The sequence below is a fragment of the Macaca mulatta genome, chromosome 6, assembly GCF_049350105.2.
Source record: "Macaca mulatta isolate MMU2019108-1 chromosome 6, T2T-MMU8v2.0, whole genome shotgun sequence".
NCBI classification, from domain to species: domain Eukaryota; kingdom Metazoa; phylum Chordata; class Mammalia; order Primates; family Cercopithecidae; genus Macaca; species Macaca mulatta.
Genome location: NC_133411.1, coordinates 167,573,104 through 167,585,107, shown reverse-complemented (window position 1 = coordinate 167,585,107; position 12,004 = coordinate 167,573,104). Strand labels below are relative to the sequence as shown.

Genomic DNA, 12,004 nt, shown 5'->3' with positions numbered 1-12,004 from the left:
TCCCATTGTACAGATGGGAAACTTGAGGCTCAATTTGATCCAGGTCACATGGCTAGTAAATAGTACAGCTAAACTGGAACCCAAGCCATGTGACCCCAGAGCCTGAGCACCCGATCACATTGTCTTTCTGCCTCCAGAAGGACTCTTCAAAATACTCCCCAGAACCCTGCTTGCAAATCTTCCCAGCACAGCCAGACTCAGTGCCCCACAGAGCACGCTGCTTTTCCCCACTCTGACACACAGTGGCAAATCCATCTTCTTAGAGGAAAGAGGAAAAAAAAAAAAAAGCCTGCCTGTGCAACTACATTTCAGGCAATATTACTCATGATAGAAAATGCCCACCCCCACAAAGTAGAGCCACCCATTCCTGCAAATCTGATTCTCTTTCAGCTAAAAATAATGCTTTGTCACCCTCAGTACACCTCCAGCTGGCAAACTAGGGATATAATGCTTGAGCGAACATAACTTATAATAGGTTTAAATAATGATCATACATATGGAAAGCAGAAATTTACCATTCTTGAGCTGCCAATCTCAGCCCTTGCTAAACATAGATTTGACATCAGAACCAGATATGATGGGGTTTATAATCAGCAGTTGAGGGGAAGCACTAGAGAAGAACAGGCCCCCGCTATTGGAAGGTCAGTGGCTGTATCACAGGCCAACAGTGACAGAAGTGGGCAGCTCCCAGGAGGCCCGATGTCTTCTCATGCCCTGTGGTCCTAGGAGGAAGCAGGAAGTGGTTGGAAACAGGGGCTGGGCCCAGATCTTATGACTTCCTGGGTTTCAGGAGATCTGGTTATCACCTGAAAGCCAGGATCTGGATGAGGGTATGTGCGTGTTTAAGTAATGATGAAGTGGCTTCAGGACAGCGACTCAGACAAAGTTTGTACATTTGTTCTCCCAGGGATTTTCTAACCCACTTCTTACCCAATTACAGATCCCCAAAGTACAGAGACTGTCCCCATTTCTCTGAATAACCGCCGAGTCTGTGCCTCTCGGTCACCTTTCCTAACACAAGGCCACAGCGTGGGAGGTTTGAGGTCTGACTCAGGGACACACCTCTTGCTGGATTCACTGTTGTGGACGACATTGCCCTTTCCTTCTGATTGAACAAATGTCAAGGGGACTTTTCTGAATTTTCCCCTATCCCATGCCCTGACTATTGAGCATGATGAAACAACAATTATAAAAAGAATGGGCTGGGCGTGGTGGCTCACACCTGTAGTCTCAGTACTTTGGGAGGCGGAGGTGGGTGGATCACCTGAGGTCAGGTGTTTGAGACCAGCCTGGCCAACATGGCGAAACCTTGTCTCTACTAAAAATACAAAAATTAGCCGGGCCTGGTGGTGTGGCCTGTAGTCCCAGCTACTAGGGAGACTGAGGGAGGAGAATCGCTTGAACCTGGGACACAGGTTGCAGTGAGCCGAGATCACGCCACTGCACTCCAGAGCAAGACTCTATTTAAAAAAAAAAAGAAAAGAAAAGAAAGAAAAGAAAAAGAAAAAAAAATGGGGTGGGTGGGGGAGGGTAAGGGAGGGAGGAAAGCTGATTTTTCATGGTGAGAAAAAAAAGAAAAAAACATATTTACAGTATGTTTTGCTCATACTGTCGTATACCAAATATTCCTACTTTTGATATGTCAGTGACAGACATACGAATGGTTAAATTAATGTAAACATCTCACTTTAAGCTCTTCTTTCTGCCCACTGTGACCCCAGGTGCTGGGCTGGCAGGTGGGGCTCACACTCTGGGACTTGCCTCTTTACCCTCTGCACACAATCTCCAGCAGGGCAAAGAGGACCCAGTCTTAGATGAACAGCACCAGTTTTTCAGGGCACTCTTGCTTGCGCCACAGAAGTTTTCCCTGAGAATGGTGACATTCAGAGAATTACTTCATCTTTAACTTTCCAAACTCTATTTCTACCAGGAAAAAGAATGGATGTAGGCAGGTTATGGAATCGGTGTAAGGATCCCTGAAGTGTTTTATTCCACCTTTTTCCTTTTCAATGTTACAGTAACACCTACTTCATTGGGACCCACCTAGTTCAGAATTGTGATCATTAAGACAGGGCAAGTGACTAGGAAGTCTTGGTTAAGCAAATTGCCCATGTAAACAAGATTAGAGGTGCCATGTTTAGGCCATTTAAATGTTTTCAAGGCCTATTTACCTCCAACTGCCACTCTGTTAATTGTACATGGTTCTTTTTTTTAAAGCCGACTCCTAAAAGACCTCTTCCCCATCAGTGCTCCCTTAGTCTCCTGTGGTTACTACATGCATGTTTATTCCCCAAGAACTAAGCACTGCAATGTCACATGGTGGTGATAATGGTGAACACAGCCACCGACTAGGAGGGCTTATTCCCAGCCTGGCTCCCAACCACCCTTAAGGTAGCCTGTCTATTGTCCCTCTTATACAGATGTGGAAACTGAGACTGAAGCTAAGTTGGCTTGTCCCCATTTACACAACTAGCAAACAAGGAAGCCTGGGATTTAAGCCCAGACAGATTGACTGGACTATGTTAAGCCACTATGCTATATTACGTTTCTATATTCAAGCCACTAGGTTAGGCCCATAAGGGCTACAAAATTCTGCCCATAAAATCTTTCCCTGTATTAGGGGAGACATGGCACCAAAGTAAATAAGGAAGATCTGTCTGGGAGAGGCTGGGCACCCAGCTGTGGAAGTACAGAGGAAGGAAAGATGAAGGAGAATTCAGAACAGGTTGCCTCCATGAGGAGCAAGTGGGATTCAGGCCCAGGGAGATGGGGGCAAGGAGCACTTTCAGCAGAAGGACTGAAGACAACCTTAGCCAAGAAGCAGAGGCAGACGTGTCCTGGATAACGTGTGGTGTGAACAGTAGGATTCACAGATTCTATCATGATTCCAGCTGGCTTTCTTTCCCAGGTAGATAAAACGTTTGAAAAAGTTACCATATATCTGAGTTGTGGGTTTTTTTGTTTTTTTTGTTTTTTGTTTTTTTTTGTTTTTGTTTTTGTTTTTAAAGCAACTCTAGTGTCGACTTCTGGAGACTCACAAAATGTCCTGTTAAAAAATAAAAATATGGTAGTCAAAACAATTTGGAATGTGGTGCTCCCTGGATCACTATCTTGGACATCCACAATTAAAGTCTCTGGGGCATCCTGCAGTTAAATAAAAATGACTATGTCATTTAGTTTGCCAAACTTATTTTGACATACAGAGTCCTCTTCTGCATGTTAAGAACACTTAATGTCATATGAAAAACTTTGGAAAATGCAACTATATTTTAGATTTAAAAAGAAAAATGCAGAGATACCTCTTTCTGCTCTTATGCAGGTGAAGCAATTGGTAAATCCTGGTCCCAGACTACCTAACTGTGTGTGTTTTCCAGAGCCAAAGACTTGAGTCACCAACTATGCTCAGTCTTTGTCCATGGAGATGTCCTGTTCCCTTCTCCTGAAGCTTATGCTGCTTAGAGCTTGGGTTTCAGGCAATTGAGGCCTCAAAGGACTTCATTATTCAAGAGAGAGGCATCCCCAAGAAGGCTGTCCCATGCCATTGGAACCCCCGCTGATGTAATGATTCCAAACCCTAGCCATGTCCTGGATAGTCTATGCATGAAAAATTAACAAAAAGGCCAGAGTAATTTCACAAAAATAGTATCCATATACTGATGTTTTTCTTTTCCACTTTGCTGAAGCTCAGGTTGGCTCTTCTCAACCCTAGATATCATGCAGCCCAGGACCAAATCCTATGGAATTGTCATTTTTTCCATGCACATATTCAGTCGGTGCAAGATTTACCCACTCACTTACCCCGCTGTTCCTGATTAGCTCATAATTTTTTTTTTTTGAGACGGAGTCTCCCTCTCTAGCCCAGGCTGGAGTGCGGTGGCACGATCTCGGCTCACTGCAAGCTCCGCCTACCAGGTTCATGCCATTCTCCTGCCTCAGCCTCCCGAGTGATTAGCTCATAATTCTTACACATGTGGTGGTTTGGGGAAGACCACATTCCACCCTCTCCAAACCCTCCCAGCTCTGCAGAACTTTGTTTTGTCTTTGTTTTTTATCAAAAATGTAGAAACAGTAATGAAAAATGCATTGCCTCTCAAAGCAATAGTTTTCCGAGCTTCCGTCAGAGAACATGATCATCCAGCTGCTGGGGAAAATGGCAGAGCCACCATGGTCTTGTGATGTCCTGGCACATGGTGTTGAGAGGGTGGTGTCCTCATGGGAATCTTTATGCACTCCGCTTGGGCAAGTAAGCATGCCAACGGCATTTCTGGAACATTCCAAGCTCCAGACACCCATCCCTCTCACCCACATAATGAATCTTCAAATTGCAGCACAGATATAAGAAAAACAACTCCTAAAACTCAAGATCTTCAGGCAGTTGTGCAGTGAGTTTCTCTATTAAAAGGGCCTCTTTGGCAGTATCTAGGCTTAGAAGCCACAGGCAGGGACCTTTTCCCATAATTTACTCAACAGCAAGGGTTCTGCCCTTGGAGTTTAGAAAGTCATGATTGGGATTCAGAGAACCGTAACGCTTTGATGTTACATGCAAAATTCTGGGTGTGGACAACATTGGTCTGAGAATGTTCCAGAAATGCTGTGGCATGCTGTCTTGCTCAAGTGAGGTACATGAAAATTCCTCATGAGGACACTTAGCACCTTGTACTAAGACATCACAACTTCTTTTGAAGAGAGTTTCCATAGCTCCCATCAGATGCTCAGAGAAGTCTGTGGGCCGATGAAGGTGAAGTAGGAAAGTAGGAGAGGGCCAAACCCACCCACTAGACCCATATATCATTAATTTCAATTTTTTGCTATCATGTATAAACTTGACTATTTCATTTAAAAAAAAAAAAACAAAAAACAAATTCTACATCTCCAGCTTCTCTTGAAACGGTTGAGAGTATCAGTGGCTGCGAGCAGGCATTCCTGCCCAGTGGCATTTGGTGGGAGCTGAGTCACTGCCCAGGCATGCCCTTGGCATCATCACCTCCATCCTCACTTCCCCACCCAGGGGATTCGCTCACTCCTGTTCGCAGCCTGGGCTCTTGGGGTGCTGGAGTTTGCAGCCCCAGTAGTCCAAAATAAAAAGTGCTGTTAGCTATGAACTGGCACATCAGTTAGCTTTGCTTTAGAACTTTTAATGTGGCCCTAAGTGGAGGCTTAATCTAGTTGATCTAACACTTATTTGGGTACCAAAAGACTGCTTCGATTTTTTTTTTTTTTTAATTCTGGTCATTCAAATGGGATGTTTTCACAGTCCAGCTGATAAATGTTGGCTGGACCCACCAACCAAATTAGCTTTTTCCTTTGCTTTGAATCATATTGATACTGCCTGAGTTGTGTGACTATACTATAGGGAACTGCTCTTCAATGCCAGGCATGCAGAATAGATTTTGGTGGAAAGCAAATGTAGACTTGCACCTTTTGCTACAGGCTTAAAACTCCTGCTGCCTTTAGTAAAGTTGCCTGGACCTACCTGCAGCCCGGATGAAAAGATCCCTGGGGAGGCAGAGCCATGCTGGGCTGTCACACAGCAAAGATCCCCCCTTGCGCCTCCTTGTCTTTGGAGCGATAGCATCTCGAATTCTCCAGTTAAGGCTTGGATTGAAATACTGAGCTCCTGGTTTCAGTCAAACCTAGGGCTCACTTGAATCTTAGGGGGACTGCATTTCCAACTGATCCCAAGTCTTCGGGGGTTTAAGTTGGTCGGCATTTGGCAAAAGACAACTTCCTGTTTCTAAGAAAAAAAGGCTTATGAGGGCTTACGGAAAGGACTCCAGGAGCTTTTGGGCTGCAAAACGGCTCTTGCAAAACAACATTTGGATGATTTACGTGTAAATGAATCAGAAACATGTGGATTGAATTTCCTTGTGAATACAGATGGGTTTAAAAATTAACGGAAAAAGTGTTTGGCAAAATACTTTTTGGTTTTTGTTTTAATTGAATCTAAAATGCCAGGGGTGGGGGTAGGGAAGCCGGAGGAACGTGGGGGTCTCAGGGCTAAGAGCCCCGGGTGGCCTCCCTGTATCCACTTGCAGGATTTGTGGTACTGGGATTCGTGGGGTTTTGTTTTGTTTTGTTTTTTGTTTTTAAAAGGCACATTCTTCCAGACATGATCATTAGTAAACGAAGAGGGCCACTTCCTAGACGCAGTCATCACTGAAAACAACATTAATTTACATTTAGATTTGCCATAAAAAGAAAACAATGACTCTGCCTGACAAGACACTCAACCGTCATTGGGACGCCTGCCCCTTGCTTATAATGGCAGCATCTCTCTCACCTTGACATGTTTCAAAGTTGCCACCCTGTTTTAATTTTCTTACAGTTATCCTTTTATTCTTCCCACCAATCACACAAAGTGTGCCACATGGGATGGTGCCTATTTGATATAAGAGCACATACAGCCCAGAGAAGTTAAGCAATTAACACAGGGTCACACAGCTAGTTTAGCAGCAGAAGTGGTGGGTTAAAAATCCCAGCAGCTAACCTCTATCAGGTCCTCACTAGGAGCTGAACCCAGGCTAAGCACTTTGCATATATCATTTTATTCACCTCTCCAGTAACCCTAAGTGTTGCTGTGATTCTAGCTACAGAAGCTGAGCTTCATAGCAGAAAAACCAGAGGTGGGACTCAGGCCTATCTGATTCTGTGTTCTCTAAATACCACCATCTGCGACCTCCTAGCTCTGAACGCTTTCAACAATTTTTGGTTACCTCAAACAGCCTTTTTTTTTTTCCCCAGGATCTCATTCCAGCTTTCCCAGGCTACAATTTTCTAGGAAATATGGTCAGATCATTCCCAAAACGTTGAGTGAAGCCGTGATATGGAAGACATTCTGTAGTTTCATGCAAACCTGTCTTCTCCTCCCAGCTATGCTTTCTCCCAACTTTATATTCCCAGTGAACAAGGCCTGCTGTCGCTGGCATTTCCTTCTCCCAGCTCAAGGATCTAAGCAAAGGCATTCAAGATTTCTGCTTTGTGGCTCAGTTTTTGTGCTAATACAGAGGACAGGGAGAGCCATATTTTTTGTAGAAATTGCATGCAGTTCGGATGGACCACTGCTTTCTATTTTGGATGTGAAGGGGAGGGAAAAAAGAATGACAAACTGAAAATTCTCACTACTTTGCAAGGTTCGAAGCTGCAACTTTCGCAGTGGTATTCAAACTATGCAACTTTCCAGTTATGCCTTAAAATTGAAATCAGATTTGGAGGGATGTTTAGGATATTTTGTTCTTTTAAAGACACATGCCCATGCTGATTTATTATAATTTTTAATAAAGCACACGTATATTTTATAACAAAAACTCATTCCAGAGAAGATCAGAGCAAATTTGTGGTTAATATTTAAACAACATAGTTGTGTGTGGGGTTTTTTTTTTTTTTTTAATCTTTATTACTTTTCTCAGTGAGAAGTTTGGATGCAAAAAAAAAAACAAAAAAAAAAAAACAAAAAAAAAAAACCATTGACTTCTGTCTTCTCTTTCCATAGCGATATCTGGCATGATTGTTCCTCCTATGTGAAAGAATTGCCTTGAAGAATTGTATTAATGAAGAGGTTGGATTCTGCTACAGAGAGTAATCTGATACAAGTCCCAGAGTGGAACTTTTAACTCAGGCCTTTTTAAGAGGAATCACAATAACTGCAGATTTTTAAACAAAATCACCGACCTTGCAAATACTGAAATTGGAAGAGGGATCTGCAAGTGCAGAGTGTTGGTTAAAGTTGTACCTCCCAAGTATTTGGGGGATATATTTATTCTGTATTGACAAAAGCAAATCCACTTTTTCTCTTTTTTTTTTTTAAGCTTAATTCTGCAATCATTTGTCTTTTATAAACCGTAAAGCTGTATACAAGGGACACTATAAATAAGACTTCATGTTTTAATTTATGATGTTTTTAAAGCTGTGTAAAGGAAGAATGAAGTGGTGATATTTACAAAAAAGTAAAAAAAAGAAAAGAAAAAAAGAAAAAAAAAAAAAGCTTGTATGGGACAGAATAGGAATGCCAGTTAGATTTTTTAGAAAAACTAAGGGTCGGCTTTTGCGCCTTAAAGCATATCAAATGGTAGTTAGCTCAGACAGTGCATTTTCAATATCTAACTTAACATGCCACCCCTTAGCAGTGCAAGCTTATTTCTCTCTTTTGTATTGTTGTCTTAATTAACTGTGTAAATAAATGCAGCCTGGAAAGTTAAAACACGATGTAAGTGATCACATTTTTCCCTCTACTCGAAAATCCAGTGCCTCTAGACAGATTGTTAAAACTGCATATTTAAATCTGATCTCATTCTCTCCTTTTACTTAAGTCAGTTTCTTCTGAAGCCGATGGCCTCTCGAGAGCTTGGTGGCACACATACTGTGTGAGAATCTCCTTTGAGACTTCATGGAACAGGGTCCAGGCACAGAATTCCACACTCTGCCCTCCAGTTAACAAGCCAAAACCTCACGTACACTCCCCCATTTGCAAGTTTAAAGTTTACTCGTCCTAAATGCCGACTTCATACCTATCTTCCAAAAGTTGACAAAAGCAACGTGGCAGGTATTTCGATTTTCCCATTCAAGATACTGCCTCTATCAGTCGACCCTTACCATTTGTAAAATAATAGATTAAAACAACAGGTTAAGTGCTTTGGAATTAAGAGTTAAAGGGAACGGGGAAAGGAAAGGAAGGTTGAGACCTCCAAAACATAGTTTTCTGTTCTATGGGAATTTTTGCTCTCGTTATCTGGGAAGTGTTCTTAAAAATAACAATTAATAGCAAAGATGCAGCAAAGCTCTGAGGATGCATTTGCCTGATATTTTTTTCTTTGCTCTTGTGTTTTTGTATGTAGTTATAAATACTGTAGATTTTTTTTTGTGATTTTTTTTTTGCCAAAGTTGTTGTTCTATTTATACATTTTAATGTCTTAAGACATTTTTTTCAATATCACAAAAAGATTTTACTGCATATTTTGCAAAGAAAAAAAAAGCTCACTACCTTTAGCTTGCACATACTTGCAAAGTTAATTAAAAGGCTTTTTGTTTTAAAGGGGATTTTGTAAAATATCCATATAAATAATGTATTTATCTTTCGAATTTGTACATTGCTTTTCCCTTCTTCCTCTTCCTCCCACCCCCAATTTATTTTATTGTGTATGTTTGCTATGTGAAAAGTGCGTATTTGTTTGGTCACCTACACTTGTATTAGCTGTTTCAATGTGATTTTTAAACATTTCATTTATAGTTATTTTTAGTATTGTTATAAACCATGCTTCAGTTTTTTTAAATTTCCACCCAAAAGTCATTGTCTATTTTTGTATTATTTGTAAGTTAAGAAGTTTTTTCCAATATATGGCAAAAAAAAAGTAGCATATTATTCTTGTAGTATTTAGTTCAGTAGATTTAAAAAAAAAATGTATCCTTTGCTTTGGAAGCTTACAAAACAACCCTAATGCTGTTTTACTCTATTAATATGCATGGAATATCTCCCTTTGGAGTGACGCATTTTGTGCATTAAATTCTAGGGAGAAACTTCATAGAAATCAATGAACATACTTTCGTTCTTAAGTCTGCTTGTATATTTCCTCTGTCTTTCACATAAATATAAACCAGCAGATTGGATGCCTTAACAATGCAAATCATATTCATTTCACTTGTACATTGTAACTGTGCACCAGAACTGTCAGTCATCACGAACATTCTAAGAAAAAAGAAAAAGAAAAAAAGAAAAAAAAAAAAAACAAATCGAAAAGCACAAAAGAACTGTTTTTGTTACCTTAAGACAATGTAACTTTTTCTAGTAGAGCAAGAAATCATTTACAACAATGCTGCAACTGTGCATGCCCCCATATGGATTTTGCAATGGTTTTCACTAGACTGTCAGAGTGCGATTTTTATGGGTTGGGGTGGGTGGGGGAGGGGAGTTGTGGGAGGGTAAGGGAGGGAGGAAAGCTGATTTTTCATGGTGAGAAATAATAATGATGACTAATAATAATTAAAAAACTGGAAAACGTAAGCAAGGTGGACGCATTGCTTCTCGGTACTCAGAAAGGTTATCTGAATTTGCGTAGTAAGCGCTGGCCTGAAGATGTACACAAGTTAAAGCCATATTTTGTCTGGTGAGCCCCTTAGCTGTTTCTGAAGGAATGAACGGTCAGTCGGGAAGGTGTCCGGCTTAGACCTTGACAACAGACGCTACCCATCTGTCAGCCATGTGAAGTGGTTAGAACTCTTCTTGAAAGTCCAAAGAGCCTTTAAAATGTGTATAATTTGTGTTTTGTTGCTTCTATTTCTATTGATTAGATGAAAAGACATTCTGGCCCTCTGATCCTCTTTCTTCTCCAGAAAAGTTTCACAAATAAAAGATGTTCCCCTAAATACAGAATATGGCTTTAAGAAGAAAATGAAATGAAGAATTAAATTAAGATTTCAGTGTTGGGGGAAAAATACAGCTTCTGGATGACTGGATTGCATAACATTGCCCTGGCCTCACATTGTACTAGGATGCAGCTTAAATGAAGTCATCTCTAAATCTACTAACCTTTCACCTTCTTATCAAAAGTTTTTGAATAGACACACACTGTACAGTTCAATTGTTAGAGAACCTAACTACTGTAGAGATTGTTATAATTTTTTTTTTTTTTTTTTTTTGCAAAAATTCAAGCTGTAAAAACTTTTCAACTTTCACAATATTTAATTAAAGTTACTTCCTGTCTGTGATGGCAGCTCCTAGTTGTGTATTCATTTCTCTATTTCAGATGAGCCAAAGTCCAACATAATATAAAAGGTCTGTGTTTGCAATGACTAAGATCAGTCTTGACACCCAGTGAAAAGGAATTAGGGTAGTCCTGGGACACCCTCTTTCTTATGTAGGTCCTTGGGGATTTGCTAATCTGGGATGCAAATTAAACACGCGCAGCGTACTGCTGCCCTCTGCCGGCGGTAGCTGGACGTGCACATGCCCGCACTGGTCCACAAAGGAGCCAAGAGCCCCCAACTTCAGCAGCCAAGCACTGAGATCCTCCTGCGTGATTGAAATGTGAATCCAGGAAGCGGCCATTCTAGAACCCCTATCCTTCGTGCTACAAGTCTGAACCAAGCTTTTCACACACAGTGCTAATTAATCCCAGCAAGTCTTCTGGTCAACTAATTATGTGCCCTGGCTCATTGAGGAGGAGGCATGTGTGAACTGAGCCTTCTGTGATCAATATTTTTTAACCCCACATGAATAAGGTACTTCTCCTATTGGACAGGAGTGAAACATTCCACAAATACCAGATAGGTACATACTCATGTAAAATTGTTTCACTTTGAATTCCATCATAATCATGAATCTCTTTAAATGCACACTCAATGATTTTCCTGCTTTTACAGTTTTTGAACATGATGAGGTTAATGATACTTGTAAAATGCCTCAAAAACTCAGCAAATAGGCTGTAGACCAACAGAAACTTGATGGCCAGAGCTGATAGGATGGCAGCAACACAGTCAAGTGTGGTGAGCACTGTTTTGGCTTTGGAATAAAGCCCGATTTGAGTAATGAAAGAGTGTGATATATAAGTTAGAGAAGCTGCCATCATTTTTAAAGAAACAGAATTCTTGCTGAAAAGTTTGGCCATTCAATATATGTTTCTTTTGAATTCTGTGTTTGATATAGTTTCCTATATTAGATGCAGAAGATAAAGATTGAAGAGGCCCCTCTCCTCAGGATGCACACCATCTCAGAAAACACACACTTAATATTCGAATTGTGCTAGAATGGTTGGCCAGGCTGTGACAGGTGTGCCACAATGCTCCACAGAGCACAGCTGACGTCCATACCTCTGACACGCTGGCCTCTACGATCTTTAGGGGCTACCTCTTGGAAGTGCTCATTCACTCGATCGTTCATGTATTCACTCATGCCTGTAAACTTTGTGTGTTCCTATGCCTCTGGTACTAGGCAAGACATGGTGGATACATCAGTGGGCCACGGTGATGTTATACCCACCTGGAGCTCATACTTGAGTGGGGCAAATGAACGTTA

The 12,004-nt window shown here is 41.1% G+C and overlaps 1 protein-coding gene across 11 annotated transcripts in view; it reads left to right on the top strand.

The window, feature by feature from the left end:
* Positions 1-10,698, top strand: part of EBF1 (EBF transcription factor 1) — a 412,068-nt gene extending 401,370 nt beyond the window's left edge. For 7 of the 11 annotated variants that reach the window (XM_015141336.3, XM_015141335.3, XM_015141334.3 and 4 more), the window contains exon 16: positions 7,490-10,698. In XM_015141336.3, coding sequence (XP_014996822.1) covers positions 7,490-7,521 — 32 coding nt within the window. In that variant the 3' untranslated portion in view covers positions 7,522-10,698. The remainder of the gene's footprint in view (positions 1-7,489) is intronic. The other 4 variants (XM_077937395.1, XM_077937394.1, XM_077937393.1 and 1 more) reach the window with 1 other exon arrangement.
* Positions 10,699-12,004: the final 1,306 nt, after the last annotated feature.